Below are 17,610 nucleotides of genomic sequence, written 5' to 3'. Positions count from 1 at the left end.
GGATTTTATCTGGAGGTCCTTCACTAATTCCATCTGCAGTCTATTTCCAAATAAGGTCACATTCAGAGGTTCTGGGTGCACGTGAATTTTTGGAGGACACTAGTTAACCCACAACAAATAACTTCTGTCGGTTTCTTACTAAGCAGCCCCTGACGCCAGTGCCCATTATGCTTTTCAATGCCCTTTATGTAAAAACTCATATATATTGATTAGGGTGAGTGCTTGACTCTCCTGAAGAACCGGCTGGAGCACTTTAATACACAGTCAATCCTCATTATTCATGGATTCCATATTTGTGAATTTGCCCACTCACCAAAATTTATTTGTAACCCCCAAATCAATACTGGGGGTGCTCTGCGGTCAGTTATGACCATGGGCAGAGTGGCAAAAAAATCAGTTGTCTGACCTGCGTGTCCCCAGGATGTCCTTCTGCTTTTGCTTCAGCTCTCATATTGTTAACAAGAGTCCTTTTTAAAGTCCACTTCATATTACTTTTTTTTTTTTTTGCAATTTTGTGCCGTGTGTGTGTGTGATTTTTGCTGTTCAAAACAGCCCCCAGGGAAAGTGCACAAGTGCTGGCTAGTGTTCTGGAGCACAAGCAGGCTGTGATGTGCCTCACAGAGAAAATGTGTGTGTGATAAACTTCGTCCAGGTTTGAGTGTGGTGCTGCTGGCCGTGAGTTTGATGTTGATGAATCGACAACACAGCCCCCAAAAAGTGCCTTAATGACATGGCCTCTAAGGCTAGTGCACCTGAATTCAAGAAATTCAGGACAAGGTTATGTATCGACCAGTTAACAAAAATGTTATGTCTAGAGGTTCCCAGGGACCTCACCCCGTATTTTTCGTGGAAGTGATGCTTCACTGTTCCCTAAGTCAGTGTTCAAGGTGACTTTAGAAAACATCACTACTATGATAACAAGAATCGGGTGTATTTGTATATACTTCCTTATTTTTCCTATTCACTTTGGTTTTCCTATTCACTTACAGCTAAGAATCAACATTTTCCACTCTCTCCATATTCCTTCCTTACATGGTTTGTCCCTCCTTTTTAAAAAGCCTTTAAAATAAGTGTTTAATTTTAGGACAGGTTTTCAGAAAAGTTGCTGAGGTCATACAGAGAGTTGCCGCATCCCTTCACCCAGTTTCCTGTGTGATGTAAATCCGTCTCTTTGACACTTGGACACTTTGCTTCTTCCACCATAACTGGTATCAACCCCTCTTGGGAGCAGGCAGAGCGTTCGTGAATAAATGGACAGGAGGGGCAGGCTGAGTCACAGCCTGGCACAGCCTTCTCCAAGGAGAAGTTTGGGTCTGCCTTCTCAAGAGCACCCCTGAAATAATGTCCCTTCTCTTTGCTTGGCCTGCCTCGCCTACAAAGACGGCCGCCCCCTCTATATCCTGCGCCTGGGCCACATGGACACCAAAGGCTTGATGAAGGCCGTGGGGGAGGAGGTGCTGCTGAAGCACGTGAGTCGGGGTCCCCACTCCCTGGATCCCGGGGTTGCCTGTGGGTGGAGCAGCCAAGTGAACGTTTGCCAGCACATTCTCTACTTTCTAGGTTCTTTCCGTCAACGAGGAAGGACAGAAGAGATGTGAAGGGAACACAAAGCAGTTTGGCCGTCCCATCAGGCAAGAACCCCTGCCAGGAGCAAATTCCCCCCAAACAGTAAACACAGCAAAGGTTCATTGGGCATAGACGCTGGGCCAGGAAGCATGCTAGGTACTTTACAGAAATGTCCTCTCTTAATTCTTACAACGATCCCGTGAGGCAGGGACTGTTATAGTCCCTGTTCTTTGTGGAGGGGGAAACTGAGGCTCAGAGGGGCAATGCTTATCCAAGATTGTTGCTAAGTGGGTAAGTGGCAGAGCTGAGACANGGGGAAACTGAGGCTCAGAGGGGCAATGCTTATCCAAGATTGTTGCTAAGTGGGTAAGTGGCAGAGCTGAGATTTNTGAGACAGAACCTGGTCCTGTCTGCTTTGGGCTCAAGGACATGAGCCCCTGTGCCACATCACCCCCTGGACCTTGCTTTGTGAGGCCAGCTCTGCCCCCCCCCAAGGGCCACCTTGACTCTGTCTCCCAGGCAGGTGTCATGGCACATCCAGTAACCCCCGTCCCTCTCTGACTTCCCCAAATTCCTCTGCCTGAACTCAGTTTCCCACATGACTACTTACAGTAGCACTGAACCTTTCTGAACTGTAGCTTGCTCATCTGTAACGTGGGAATAATATCACCAGTCCCAGCGTTTCTTTATGCATCATCAAAAACAACGACCGTTGAGGGATAACGCAAATGCATGTGGGACACTCACTCTGCAGCAGGTGCTCTCCGAAGTACCTGATTTGTGTTGCCCTTATTACAGCCCGGGTGGAGGGGCAGGCAGCACCTGCCACTGTGGCTTTTTATCCTGAAGTAGCCTGATTTTGGGGAAAATTAAGTCCCTTTGTTGTTTGGAGCTTTCCTGAGGAGACATACATTGGTTGGGGTGGAGAACTGCTCAGTCAGGGCTCTGATCAGAAGTGGAATTCACCTGAGATGGCTCGGATGACAGGGTGTCACGAGGGACTCCTTGCAGTAGTGTGGGCTGGATGAAGGGAACAAAGGCAGGATGGAGAGGCTCCTGAGAACTAGCTGCTGCAGTAAAACAGTCATTTCCCTAATGAGTTAGTACCAATGAAATGGAGGCCCAGGGAGGTTAAGGAACTTGGCCAAGGCCACAGAGCAGGCGGCAAAGCCCCTCTACTCCCAGCCCTGCCTTCCTGAGCCTTTCCATCCATTCCTGTCTGCCAGCCCCCGAAGCCCCCTGAGGGTGTCAGGGGTCCTGGGAGGTGGCAGAGCAAGGTGGAGTGAGCAGTGCATGTCTTCTGCAGCTCCTGGACCTGCCTGGTGGACCTGGAGGGTCTCAACATGCGTCACCTATGGCGACCGGGGGTGAAGGCCCTGCTGCGGACGATTGAGGTGGTGGAGGACAATTACCCCGAGACCCTGGGCCGGCTGCTCATCGTGCGAGCCCCTCGTGTCTTCCCTGTGCTCTGGACGCTGGTGAGAGCGGGCGCCCGGGCCAGGCCCCTGCCCGGTGGAGATGGCTGAGAAGGGGGGGGGGTTTCCTCAGCCTGCTTGTTCCANTCTTCCCTGTGCTCTGGACGCTGGTGAGAGCGGGCGCCCGGGCCAGGCCCCTGCCCGGTGGAGATGGCTGAGGGGGGGGGGGTTTCCTTGGCCTGCTTGTTCCGTGTCGTTNTGTCGTTTCTTCTAAGTCACAGCTTTATTGAGATAGAACTCATTTACCTTAAGGTTCACTCTCTCAAAGTGAAGAATCTGGTTGTTTTTAGTAGATTCAGAGAGCTGTGCAACCATCCCACCATCTAGTTCCAGAACATTATCGGCACCCCAAAAGGAAGCCCTGTAGTCATTAGCAGCCCCCGTCCTCCCCACTCCCCAGCTCCTGGCAGCCGTCAATCTGTTTTCTGTCTCTATGGATTTGCCTATTTGAGATATTTCATGTAAGTGGGATCATATGAGGCTTTTTGCATCTGATTACTCTCACGGAGTGTAATGATTTCAGATCCATCCATGGTGTAGCACAGATCAGTACTTCATTCCTTTTTATATCTGAATACGATTCCACTGTATGGATAGACCATGATTTATGTATCGGTTGTCCTGCTTTGTCGATACTAGAGTCACACTCAGGACTGTACAGTGTTCCCGGGGTTCCTGGGAGTTGGCTTCGAGGAGTGTTGGGATCCTGTGCTGTAGGGATTTTAAAACTTTTTGCCCAAGACCCACAGTAAGAAATACACGTTAGGTTACAACCCAACACACACACACACACAATGAAACAGATCCACAAGCGATGGTCACCTTAACTCCATACAACACCCCTCTTCGCTCTTCTATTCCATTCCATTAAAAATAGGCTAGTCACAATGTGCTGAATCAATCTCACGACCATGAGCAGGTTAGGTTGTCCCTGGCAGTTAAAAACCACTGCCCTGGGGCCTTGCTACTGGTCCACAGGCCCCTCCGAGGATTCAGTGCCCCCAGAAAACCAGAGAACCACTGCTATAAATTGAGGTTCAATCAGGATAGACATTTGAGAGTTAAGTGGGTTCAGTGTTTCACTAAGCACTTACTATGTGCCAGACACCTTCCAGGCCCTGGGGATTAGGAGTAAACAAGCCAGCCACTGTGTCTCCCCACCCCTGTCCTAGGGTGGAGAGAGATAAAGCAGACAACCCCACACAAGCAAATGCTTCATGTTTCCCTGTGACAAGGGGGTGAGGACGGTCAGATTCTTGGAGAGGCTAAGTCAGGCAGCAGGTGACGCGGGGGGGTGGTAATTTAGACTGGAGAACTGAGGAAGGTCCCTCAGAGAAGGTGACTTGTGGCTAAGACCCTAGGAAGGAGCAGGAGTCATGCAGGGAAGGGTGGGGAGGAAGGATGGGCCAGGCAACGCACACAGCATGGGCAAAAGCCTAGAGGCAGGATTGAACTTGATGCTTTTGAGAAACTGAAAACCCAGTCCAGAATGATTGGAGCAAAAAGGAGCAAAAGGGCTGATGGCCCTGGCAGAGGCTGGGAAAATGCTCAGGGACCAGTGTCTGCCAAGTCCAGGCAGTGGTGAAGGTGGGACTTTGTCCTGAGGCAGTAGGGAGCCACGGAGGATTGTCAGCAGGAGAGGATGTGAGCAGACTTCTGGGGCAGAACGTTCTCTGGCTCCTATGGCTACTTCAAGGTTCTGTTGGGGCTGGACTTGGGAGCAGGAGCTGCAGGAGGGACAGGCAGGACCTTCTCCTGAAGCTTTTTATCTTTAAATTTCCTGATCTTTGTGAAAATGAAGTTCCCTTGCTGTTAAGGAAACTTCTAAGAAGCTGTATATTGGGTGGCGGTGGGAGCCAGTCATTTAGGGTTTTGGCCAGAAGTGGGATTCACCCCAGTGGCTTGATGGGGATGTAACATGAAAGAACTCCTTGCAGAGGTATGGGCAGGATGGAGCGGCCCCAGGGGCTAGCCATTGCAGTGACCCCTGACCACCCCTGGGGGCTGGAGGGACAAGCGGGCGGGATGACATTGTTACCGAGCCCCATGAGAGCTGGAACGGGGTGGGACTGGGGGTGTCCAGGGGCACTGAGGTGGGAGGGACTGGGGGAAGAAGTACCCTGGCCTCTTTCTCTGTTTCCACCTCCAATCTCCTGCTGCTACCTCCCCACCCCCCACCCAGTGGCCACACCAGATGGAAGCCAGTGGCACGGAGCCAGGCTGCCGAGGCCCGGAGGTGACCGCTTCCCGGGGTGGAGGCTGAAGGAGAGTGACCACACAGGTGGGATTCCAGTTCCCTGTCGATCCTTTGCCTGTGGCATTCCTCACTGAATTGGCTCATGCCCTGACAATATCAAGTCCTTCCTTCCTGCCCCAACTGTGTATCGAGTCAGCTACCACACCAGCACTGGGTGAGGGTGCTGTGAAAAACAATGGATCAACAAGCAGCTTAGCGTTCAGGGTTGAAATACTTTCCACTTGGGGTAAACCAAACAGGATCCGTACAGTGGAATATTCTTCAGCCAGAGAAAGGAATGAAGTAGTGACCCAGGCTACGATGCGGATGAACGTGGGAACCATGACNTCACAGGGGTGTTGGAACAGCTCAATGAGATGATGCTTGACTAGAAACAATGAGCACATATTGTTAATAATCTTCAGAGGGCAGGACAGCTGCAGGGTCAAAGGACATGTCACTTGCCACAGTGAGATCCAGGCTGGCCCCACCATGAGTTTTCAGAACCACCTTGGAAATGGGTTGGCAAGACCAGAGGACGTGGAGCCCATATGGCTGTTCTTTGGTGAAAGGGCCACTGTACTCGACGTTTCAGATCCAAGGCGGCCAGTAAGGCGAGCGTTCCAGAAAGGGTAGACCACGTGGAGAAGGGAGTGGCATTGCCTTCTGGTCCTGAACTCCCCCATCTTCTCCTGCAGGGGACAAGCTGGATGCAGATTACATTGAGAGGTACCTGGGCCATCTCACGCCCGTGCAGGAGAGCTGCCTGATCCAGCTTCGGCACTGGCTGCAGGAGACCCACAAAGGCAAGGTGGGTGCAGAGCTGGGGTCTACCAGGGCATGTTCAATGACAGCTACTCACTTCAGGCACTGGGGGAGGACAGGCCAGGTAAATACGCTAGAAACTTATATTTTGCCTTTTTTTTTCTTTTTTAATTTCACTTCAATTTAATTAATATATACTGTATTATTAGTTTCCGAGGTAGAATTCAGTGACTCATCAGTGGCATACAACAGCCAGCGCTCATTATTTCAAGCACCCTCCTTAATGCCCATCACCCAATTACCCCATCCCCCCACCCACCTCCCGTTTTGCCTTCTTTTTGTTATGTATTGTCTCATGCATCTATAACGCATGCTGTGCATACCACTGATCGCAGGCTTTCTCATCCTCGGCTCCGCTGACATTTGAGGCTGGACAGTTCTTTATGGGCTGGGGCTGTCCTGCGCCCGGCATGGGTGCTGAGCAGCGTCCTGGCCTCCACCAGCAGATGTTAGGAGCTCTTCTCCCCAAGTTGTGAGAACCAAAAATGGCTCCAGACGCTAACCCCCATCACATGAATGTCCATCGCGCATGTAGGTCCCAAGCATGGACTTGACCTTCAGCTTTGTTGACTAAGACTTTGAGCCCTCCCTTCCTTTCCATCCTCTCCCCACGCTGGGGTTGGGGGCAGACAAGGGAGTTACTTTCACATTGGGCTGTGATTTAACCTGTCTGCCCCTGTTTTCTCATCTGTGAAAGGGGGATAATGCTGGCATATGCCATCTGGACTGAATTACAAGGGACAATGCACGTGAAGTGTCTAGAGTCGTGTGTCTGGTTCAGGATGAGCACTGATGGAAGGGGAGCTTTCGCTGGGGCTGGGTTTCCCTTGCCTGTTGATACTTGCCTGAGGGAAGGAAGGAGAGCTGGCAGGGTCTTAGCTTGTCACCTCGGCACATTAGTTAGACTCTGAGTTCTGTGTGGTAGGAATGCAGCTTGAGTCCAGGCAAAAAATAAGGAGAGGAGTACTTATTGGCTCACATAACTGTTGAGCGGGGTGTATTAACTTTCTAGGGCTGCTGAAAGAAAATGCTACAAACTGAGTGGCTCAAAACAACAGAAACTTAGTCTCACAGTTCCAGAGGCCAGAAGTCTGAAGTCAAGGTGTGGGGGGGTTGGGTACTTCTGAAGCCTCTCAGGGAAGATCTGTGCCAGGCCTCCTCTCTCCTGGCTTCTGGAGGCTGCTGCCGGTCCTTGGCTTGTAGAAGCGGCGCTCCAGTCTCTGCCTCCATCATCATCTCGTGGGCTTCATCTCCCTGTGTGTCCTGTGTCCGTGTCCCAAGTCCCCTCCTGGAGTAGGGCCCACCTACTCCAGTGTGACCTCATTGTAGCTAATTATATCAGTAGAGACTCATTTACAAATAAGGTATCACGCTAAGGTTTTGGGCGGACATGCATTTTGAAGGGATATCATTCAGCCTTGCTCGGGGGCCACGCAAGCTGTCCCGAACCAGGACTCACATGCGGCCAGGACCCCTGAGCTCTTGTATCTGTTCACTTCTGTGTCATCCCTGTCAGACTTACTTTCCTGTTGAGCTTGGAGCTGTGGCTGTCCGTGGCTTGCGGGCTCACCTTTGCCACTGCAGAGGAAGCAGTTCATGACCCGATCTTCTGATTTAAATTGCCCACTGCTCTGATTGGGTTTGCCACCCCTGAGGCCATGGGAGTGGAGTGCTGATTGGCAACACCAGCTAAAACCAGGATTGGTGCTGGGGAGTGGGGAAGAAAAGCAGCTCACCCAAAGAAAAGAGGTACATGGAGGAACGTCAGGCAGCCAGAACTCACAGATTTTCCCCACGGCTCACCCCTAGACTGTGTCATGGTTAAGCGTACGGTCCTTTTCCCAGCTAAGTATTTTGCAGATAAGGCAGGAAACTCATTGTCCATAATTTTGTCCACTGGGTTAGGAATACCATTCCACGGGCTTTCTCCTTCTTCCCTCAGATTCCCAAAGATGAGCACATTCTCCGGTTCCTGCGGGCTCGTGACTTCCACCTGGACAAGGCCCGGGAGATGCTGTGCCAGTCCTTGAGCTGGAGAAAGCAGCACCAGGTGGATCTCCTCCTTCAGACGTGGCGACCCCCTGCCCTCCTGGAGGAATTCTATGCAGGGGGCTGGCACTACCAGGACATAGGTGCGTCCCTTTACCTATGTAATGCATACACTTTGGTCACTGCCAAAGGTGCTTTGAAGGCCACTCTTCATGTTGGCATCTTATTATTTTTCCTTTTGACTCTTCTGGACACCTGGAGGTGCCCTTGGGGTTCACCCAGCCATGAGGAAAGTAGGGCCGGAATCGACATTTGGGCTTGAAGCAACATTTCTCACTCAGTGGCAGCGTTAGCCCAGCCCTGCTTCTGATCTTTGGGACCCCACACGATGGCTACATGCGTATGCATTAGTGCCCTGAGGCTGCCATAGCAAATCACCACAAACTGGGTGGCTTAAGGCCATAGAGATGTGTCTTCTCATCACTCTGGAGGCAGAAGCCCAAACTCAAGGTGTGGGCAGGGCCATGTTCCCTGCAACGTCTCTAGGGGAGCATCTCTTCCTGCATCCTCCAGCTCCTGGGGTCTCCAGGCGTTCCGTGGCTTGTGGTCATGTCACCCCAATCTCTGCCTGTCTTTTACATGGCTTCCCTCTGGGTGTCTCTCTGTGTCCTCTCCTCTTCTTATAAAGACCCCAGGTCATTGGATTTAGGGGCCACCCTGATCCAGTAGGATTTTATCTGGAGGTCCTTCACTAATTCCATCTGCAGTCTATTTCCAAATAAGGTCACATTCAGAGGTTCTGGGTGCACGTGAATTTTTGGAGGACACTAGTTAACCCACAACAAATAACTTCTGTCGGTTTCTTACTAAGCAGCCCCTGACGCCAGTGCCCATTATGCTTTTCAATGCCCTTTATGTAAAAACTCATATATATTGATTAGGGTGAGTGCTTGACTCTCCTGAAGAACCGGCTGGAGCACTTTAATACACAGTCAATCCTCATTATTCATGGATTCCATATTTGTGAATTTGCCCACTCACCAAAATTTATTTGTAACCCCCAAATCAATACTGGGGGTGCTCTGCGGTCAGTTATGACCATGGGCAGAGTGGCAAAAAAATCAGTTGTCTGACCTGCGTGTCCCCAGGATGTCCTTCTGCTTTTGCTTCAGCTCTCATATTGTTAACAAGAGTCCTTTTTAAAGTCCACTTCATATTACTTTTTTTTTTTTTTGCAATTTTGTGCCGTGTGTGTGTGTGATTTTTGCTGTTCAAAACAGCCCCCAGGGAAAGTGCACAAGTGCTGGCTAGTGTTCTGGAGCACAAGCAGGCTGTGATGTGCCTCACAGAGAAAATGTGTGTGTGATAAACTTCGTCCAGGTTTGAGTGTGGTGCTGCTGGCCGTGAGTTTGATGTTGATGAATCGACAACACAGCCCCCAAAAAGTGCCTTAATGACATGGCCTCTAAGGCTAGTGCACCTGAATTCAAGAAATTCAGGACAAGGTTATGTATCGACCAGTTAACAAAAATGTTATGTCTAGAGGTTCCCAGGGACCTCACCCCGTATTTTTCGTGGAAGTGATGCTTCACTGTTCCCTAAGTCAGTGTTCAAGGTGACTTTAGAAAACATCACTACTATGATAACAAGAATCGGGTGTATTTGTATATACTTCCTTATTTTTCCTATTCACTTTGGTTTTCCTATTCACTTACAGCTAAGAATCAACATTTTCCACTCTCTCCATATTCCTTCCTTACATGGTTTGTCCCTCCTTTTTAAAAAGCCTTTAAAATAAGTGTTTAATTTTAGGACAGGTTTTCAGAAAAGTTGCTGAGGTCATACAGAGAGTTGCCGCATCCCTTCACCCAGTTTCCTGTGTGATGTAAATCCGTCTCTTTGACACTTGGACACTTTGCTTCTTCCACCATAACTGGTATCAACCCCTCTTGGGAGCAGGCAGAGCGTTCGTGAATAAATGGACAGGAGGGGCAGGCTGAGTCACAGCCTGGCACAGCCTTCTCCAAGGAGAAGTTTGGGTCTGCCTTCTCAAGAGCACCCCTGAAATAATGTCCCTTCTCTTTGCTTGGCCTGCCTCGCCTACAAAGACGGCCGCCCCCTCTATATCCTGCGCCTGGGCCACATGGACACCAAAGGCTTGATGAAGGCCGTGGGGGAGGAGGTGCTGCTGAAGCACGTGAGTCGGGGTCCCCACTCCCTGGATCCCGGGGTTGCCTGTGGGTGGAGCAGCCAAGTGAACGTTTGCCAGCACATTCTCTACTTTCTAGGTTCTTTCCGTCAACGAGGAAGGACAGAAGAGATGTGAAGGGAACACAAAGCAGTTTGGCCGTCCCATCAGGCAAGAACCCCTGCCAGGAGCAAATTCCCCCCAAACAGTAAACACAGCAAAGGTTCATTGGGCATAGACGCTGGGCCAGGAAGCATGCTAGGTACTTTACAGAAATGTCCTCTCTTAATTCTTACAACGATCCCGTGAGGCAGGGACTGTTATAGTCCCTGTTCTTTGTGGAGGGGGAAACTGAGGCTCAGAGGGGCAATGCTTATCCAAGATTGTTGCTAAGTGGGTAAGTGGCAGAGCTGAGACAGAACCTGGTCCTGTCTGCTTTGGGCTCAAGGACATGAGCCCCTGTGCCACATCACCCCCTGGACCTTGCTTTGTGAGGCCAGCTCTGCCCCCCCCCAAGGGCCACCTTGACTCTGTCTCCCAGGCAGGTGTCATGGCACATCCAGTAACCCCCGTCCCTCTCTGACTTCCCCAAATTCCTCTGCCTGAACTCAGTTTCCCACATGACTACTTACAGTAGCACTGAACCTTTCTGAACTGTAGCTTGCTCATCTGTAACGTGGGAATAATATCACCAGTCCCAGCGTTTCTTTATGCATCATCAAAAACAACGACCGTTGAGGGATAACGCAAATGCATGTGGGACACTCACTCTGCAGCAGGTGCTCTCCGAAGTACCTGATTTGTGTTGCCCTTATTACAGCCCGGGTGGAGGGGCAGGCAGCACCTGCCACTGTGGCTTTTTATCCTGAAGTAGCCTGATTTTGGGGAAAATTAAGTCCCTTTGTTGTTTGGAGCTTTCCTGAGGAGACATACATTGGTTGGGGTGGAGAACTGCTCAGTCAGGGCTCTGATCAGAAGTGGAATTCACCTGAGATGGCTCGGATGACAGGGTGTCACGAGGGACTCCTTGCAGTAGTGTGGGCTGGATGAAGGGAACAAAGGCAGGATGGAGAGGCTCCTGAGAACTAGCTGCTGCAGTAAAACAGTCATTTCCCTAATGAGTTAGTACCAATGAAATGGAGGCCCAGGGAGGTTAAGGAACTTGGCCAAGGCCACAGAGCAGGCGGCAAAGCCCCTCTACTCCCAGCCCTGCCTTCCTGAGCCTTTCCATCCATTCCTGTCTGCCAGCCCCCGAAGCCCCCTGAGGGTGTCAGGGGTCCTGGGAGGTGGCAGAGCAAGGTGGAGTGAGCAGTGCATGTCTTCTGCAGCTCCTGGACCTGCCTGGTGGACCTGGAGGGTCTCAACATGCGTCACCTATGGCGACCGGGGGTGAAGGCCCTGCTGCGGACGATTGAGGTGGTGGAGGACAATTACCCCGAGACCCTGGGCCGGCTGCTCATCGTGCGAGCCCCTCGTGTCTTCCCTGTGCTCTGGACGCTGGTGAGAGCGGGCGCCCGGGCCAGGCCCCTGCCCGGTGGAGATGGCTGAGAAGGGGGGGGGGTTTCCTCAGCCTGCTTGTTCCATGTCGTTTCTTCTAAGTCACAGCTTTATTGAGATAGAACTCATTTACCTTAAGGTTCACTCTCTCAAAGTGAAGAATCTGGTTGTTTTTAGTAGATTCAGAGAGCTGTGCAACCATCCCACCATCTAGTTCCAGAACATTATCGGCACCCCAAAAGGAAGCCCTGTAGTCATTAGCAGCCCCCGTCCTCCCCACTCCCCAGCTCCTGGCAGCCGTCAATCTGTTTTCTGTCTCTATGGATTTGCCTATTTGAGATATTTCATGTAAGTGGGATCATATGAGGCTTTTTGCATCTGATTACTCTCACGGAGTGTAATGATTTCAGATCCATCCATGGTGTAGCACAGATCAGTACTTCATTCCTTTTTATATCTGAATACGATTCCACTGTATGGATAGACCATGATTTATGTATCGGTTGTCCTGCTTTGTCGATACTAGAGTCACACTCAGGACTGTACAGTGTTCCCGGGGTTCCTGGGAGTTGGCTTCGAGGAGTGTTGGGATCCTGTGCTGTAGGGATTTTAAAACTTTTTGCCCAAGACCCACAGTAAGAAATACACGTTAGGTTACAACCCAACACACACACACACACAATGAAACAGATCCACAAGCGATGGTCACCTTAACTCCATACAACACCCCTCTTCGCTCTTCTATTCCATTCCATTAAAAATAGGCTAGTCACAATGTGCTGAATCAATCTCACGACCATGAGCAGGTTAGGTTGTCCCTGGCAGTTAAAAACCACTGCCCTGGGGCCTTGCTACTGGTCCACAGGCCCCTCCGAGGATTCAGTGCCCCCAGAAAACCAGAGAACCACTGCTATAAATTGAGGTTCAATCAGGATAGACATTTGAGAGTTAAGTGGGTTCAGTGTTTCACTAAGCACTTACTATGTGCCAGACACCTTCCAGGCCCTGGGGATTAGGAGTAAACAAGCCAGCCACTGTGTCTCCCCACCCCTGTCCTAGGGTGGAGAGAGATAAAGCAGACAACCCCACACAAGCAAATGCTTCATGTTTCCCTGTGACAAGGGGGTGAGGACGGTCAGATTCTTGGAGAGGCTAAGTCAGGCAGCAGGTGACGCGGGGGGGTGGTAATTTAGACTGGAGAACTGAGGAAGGTCCCTCAGAGAAGGTGACTTGTGGCTAAGACCCTAGGAAGGAGCAGGAGTCATGCAGGGAAGGGTGGGGAGGAAGGATGGGCCAGGCAACGCACACAGCATGGGCAAAAGCCTAGAGGCAGGATTGAACTTGATGCTTTTGAGAAACTGAAAACCCAGTCCAGAATGATTGGAGCAAAAAGGAGCAAAAGGGCTGATGGCCCTGGCAGAGGCTGGGAAAATGCTCAGGGACCAGTGTCTGCCAAGTCCAGGCAGTGGTGAAGGTGGGACTTTGTCCTGAGGCAGTAGGGAGCCACGGAGGATTGTCAGCAGGAGAGGATGTGAGCAGACTTCTGGGGCAGAACGTTCTCTGGCTCCTATGGCTACTTCAAGGTTCTGTTGGGGCTGGACTTGGGAGCAGGAGCTGCAGGAGGGACAGGCAGGACCTTCTCCTGAAGCTTTTTATCTTTAAATTTCCTGATCTTTGTGAAAATGAAGTTCCCTTGCTGTTAAGGAAACTTCTAAGAAGCTGTATATTGGGTGGCGGTGGGAGCCAGTCATTTAGGGTTTCGGCCAGAAGTGGGATTCACCCCAGTGGCTTGATGGGGATGTAACATGAAAGAACTCCTTGCAGAGGTATGGGCAGGATGGAGCGGCCCCAGGGGCTAGCCATTGCAGTGACCCCTGACCACCCCTGGGGGCTGGAGGGACAAGCGGGCGGGATGACATTGTTACCGAGCCCCATGAGAGCTGGAACGGGGTGGGACTGGGGGTGTCCAGGGGCACTGAGGTGGGAGGGACTGGGGGAAGAAGTACCCTGGCCTCTTTCTCTGTTTCCACCTCCAATCTCCTGCTGCTACCTCCCCACCCCCCACCCAGTGGCCACACCAGATGGAAGCCAGTGGCACGGAGCCAGGCTGCCGAGGCCCGGAGGTGACCGCTTCCCGGGGTGGAGGCTGAAGGAGAGTGACCACACAGGTGGGATTCCAGTTCCCTGTCGATCCTTTGCCTGTGGCATTCCTCACTGAATTGGCTCATGCCCTGACAATATCAAGTCCTTCCTTCCTGCCCCAACTGTGTATCGAGTCAGCTACCACACCAGCACTGGGTGAGGGTGCTGTGAAAAACAATGGATCAACAAGCAGCTTAGCGTTCAGGGTTGAAATACTTTCCACTTGGGGTAAACCAAACAGGATCCGTACAGTGGAATATTCTTCAGCCAGAGAAAGGAATGAAGTAGTGACCCAGGCTACGATGCGGATGAACGTGGGAACCATGACGCTGAGTGAGAGAAGCCAGACACAAAAGGCCACGTATCGTGTGATTCCACATCTATGAAGGGTCCAGAACAGGCAAATTCATAGAGACAGAAAGCAGATCGGTGGTGGCCAGGGGCTGGGCGAGGGGCACGGTGAGGGACTGCTGATGTGTATGAATGTGTAAAAGGAATGGGGTTCCTTCTGGGGTGATGAGAAAGTCTTATAATTATGGGAAAGTAGTAGTTATACATCATAGTAAATGAACTAAAACCCACTGACCTGTTCACTTTAAAATGGTTAGTTCTGGGCATCTGGCCAGCTCAATCAGAAGAGCATGCGATGTTGGGGCGCCTGGGTGAGCATCTGACTTCAGCTCAGGTCATGATCCCGGGGTCCTGGGATTGAGCCCTGTGTCAGGCTCCCTGCTCATCAGGGAGTCTGCTTTTCCTTCTCCCTCTGTTGCCGCCCTCCTCCAGTCATGAGTGTGCTCTCTCTTTCTCAAATAAACAAACAAAATCTCAAAAAAAAAAACCAAAACAAAAAAAACCAGAAGGCCATGTGAGGCTTGATCTCAGGATCATGAATTCAAGACCCACATTGGGTATAGAGATTACTTAAATAAATAAAAAATTAAACAATAATAAAATGCTTAATTCTTTATGTGAATTACATCTCAATATAAAACAAACAAAAACACCATGCTATCATGTCTCCTCTCCCTCGCTTCAGATCAGCCCCTTCATCAACGAGAACACCAGGCAGAAGTTCCTCATCTACAGTGGCAGCAATTACCAGGGCCCCGGAGGCCTCGTAGACTACCTGGATAAAGAAGTGATCCCCGACTTCCTCGGGGGAGAGTGTGTGGTGAGTGTGTGGCTGCAGGCCCTGGGCTGTGGCCTTGGAAGGAACCAGAGATTCCTGGGGCAGGGCTGCAGAGGCCCAAGGAGGCTGGAGTGGAGCCCTCCACTGTGTGTGGGAGGTGCTGGTAGCTGGAGAGGTCATGCTTTCTCTTTTGGGGGGCAGGGCTTGTTTTCGAAGCTGCCCCAAAGTGAGGTGCATCCTTTCCAAAGGAAGGGCCTTACTTTGGTTCTTTCAAACATAGTGATCCAGATGGAAGTTTCTGGAAACCCAGAGACCAGGCCAGTCAAAGGTTTACCTTGGTATTCCCCATTCAGTATGTTGCTAGGCAGCAGTCAGAGTTTACCTGCTGACTTTGCGCCCTCTGCTGTCGGGAGAGGTGACTCAAACATCCCAGTGGTCTGGACCCTGGAGCTGGTGTACCCAAAGGTACACCAAGGGTATTCCCAACCCACAGCCCCATGGAGTGGGAAGATGGGCCAACTGCTTCAAGGGGAGGGAGCCACAGACCCCTTCTACTGCCGCCCCCTGGGGGTGAGATGACACAGGAAGGGGTGACCCTGGGTCACAAAGGTCTTATCTCACCTGGCTGTGGGAGGGCAGGCCCCTCTCTCTTCTCTAACAAAATACCAAACTCCGAGCTTATGTGATTTCTGAGTAAAAAAAAGGCATTTCCTAGGAATTCTGCCACGCTTGTCCATTTTCTCCACTTGTTGAGATACGTATGCAAGATTTATGTTTAGCAAATGGGCCTGTAAGACCAGCATGGTAATAAGAGACATAAGCCTGGGGGGCCTGATAAACATGGGTTTGTGCCCAGGCTCAGCCACTTTCTGCTGGGTGATCTTGGGCAAGTGGCCTGACCTCTCTGAGCTTCCATCTTCCTCCTCTGTGAAATGGAAAGAAAAACAGCTCCTACTGCATTGTGGTTCTGGAGAGTAAATGAGGTCATGGAAGCCCTGTACCCTACTCCCTAAGGAGTTGCTGTGACAAGTGCAGTTTCAGGGTGCACGGAGCACCCTTCTGTGGGTCAGCCAGGCCTGCCACTTTTGTCTTTGTCCCCCAGTGTAATGTCCCTGAAGGAGGGCTGGTCCCCAAGTCCCTGTATCTGACGGAAGAGGAACAGGAGCACACGGACCAGCTGCGGCAGTGGAGAGAGACCTACCAGTCGGCCAGCGTGCTCCGAGGGGCCCCCCATGAGGTGCTGGGACCTGGCCTGGGAGGGCCCACTGGGCTGGGGTGCTGTCTTAGGCCAGGGTCCTCTGAAGCAGAGCCTGAGGCCAGGGTTCTTGTGCCAGCGATTTGTTGAGGGTGAGCTCGAGGGAGAAACCTGTAAGGAGAGGTGGGACACGGTGGGCGTGGGGATGGATGTAAGCACAGGGGCGATGTAGCCGAGTCTTGCCCAGCCTGATCCAAGGGGAGCACTGGGCTGTGCAGAGCATGACAGATACACAAGCCTTTTGTACTCTCACATCCATCCTTGGCTGTGGGTCACCCACCCCATGACAGGGTGGGACCTCCCAGCCATTTCAGACAGAGGCAGGTCCATCTGCCCAGAGCAGTTCTTAGACAGTGGAGGCTGGGGGCCTCAGCAGCCCATCCTCCCCACAGAGGGGACTGGAGACCCAGGTGGGTACCCCACAGCTGCTACTGCAGCTGACCTCCCCATCCCAGCTCCCCACTCCCAGTGGGGTCCCCGACCCGACTCTCANTCCTCCCCACAGAGGGGACTGGAGACCCAGGTGGGTACCCCACAGCTGCTACTGCAGCTGACCTCCCCATCCTAGCTCCCCACTCCCAGTGGGGTCCCCGACCCGACTCTCAGACTATCCCCCCCTCCCCCCGACCCATGCAGGTTGTGGTGGAGATTCTGGAGGGGGAGTCGGTCATCACCTGGGACTTTGACATCCTGAGAGGGGACGTGGTGTTCAGCCTGTACCACAGCAAGCAGATGCCCAAGCCTGGCCCCCAGGAGCCCGGGGCCAGGGCTGGCGGGAAGCTGACAGACAAAGGCTGGGTCCTAGGTGTGGATTATAGCCGTGTGGAAGCCCCTCTTGTCTGCCGGGAAGGGGAGAGCATCCAGGTTTGAACTCCTTTGTTCATTTATTCATTCATCATACAGGACTGAGTATTTGCTGTGTGCCAGGGTTCTGGCCCTTGACCTTGGGGACCATGTAGGACAGTCAGGGAGAAAGAACCGGGCAGATCTAGGACTCTGGGGACCCCAGGACCCCAGCCTCAGACTCCCCTGGGACTCTTGTCAAAGATGCAGACTGCCAGGCCCCATGCCAGGGGTGTAACTCAGAACCCCTGGGCACAAGGCCTGGACTCTGCATCCCTCACCCTCTCCCAGTGATTTCTGATGTGTTCATTTCAGAACCTATGCAGCAAAGACGCTCTAAGTCTGGGGACAGAACTCAGATGCGTTTTGCAACATGAACCCCCATGCTACTCACATGCTCCTTGAGGCCAGTGCTCTTAAGTCTTAGATCCCCAGCCGTACTCACTCACTCACACTGCACAGACT

General features: G+C 51.8%; 1 protein-coding gene across 1 annotated transcript in view; it reads left to right on the top strand.

Annotated features, from left to right (window-relative positions):
• SEC14L5 (SEC14 like lipid binding 5) overlaps positions 1-17,610 on the top strand; it is a 53,958-nt gene that overhangs the window by 24,778 nt on the left and 11,570 nt on the right. The window contains exons 9-14 of the mRNA XM_034670410.1: positions 1,381-1,469; positions 1,561-1,631; positions 2,873-3,044; positions 14,955-15,089; positions 16,150-16,284; positions 16,939-17,166. Coding sequence (XP_034526301.1) covers positions 1,381-1,469; positions 1,561-1,631; positions 2,873-3,044; positions 14,955-15,089; positions 16,150-16,284; positions 16,939-17,166 — 830 coding nt within the window. The remainder of the gene's footprint in view (positions 1-1,380; positions 1,470-1,560; positions 1,632-2,872; positions 3,045-14,954; positions 15,090-16,149; positions 16,285-16,938; positions 17,167-17,610) is intronic.

Source organism: Ailuropoda melanoleuca, chromosome 10, assembly GCF_002007445.2.
Source record: "Ailuropoda melanoleuca isolate Jingjing chromosome 10, ASM200744v2, whole genome shotgun sequence".
Taxonomy (NCBI): Eukaryota; Metazoa; Chordata; class Mammalia; order Carnivora; family Ursidae; genus Ailuropoda; species Ailuropoda melanoleuca.
This window is presented reverse-complemented; position numbering and strand designations above follow the sequence as displayed.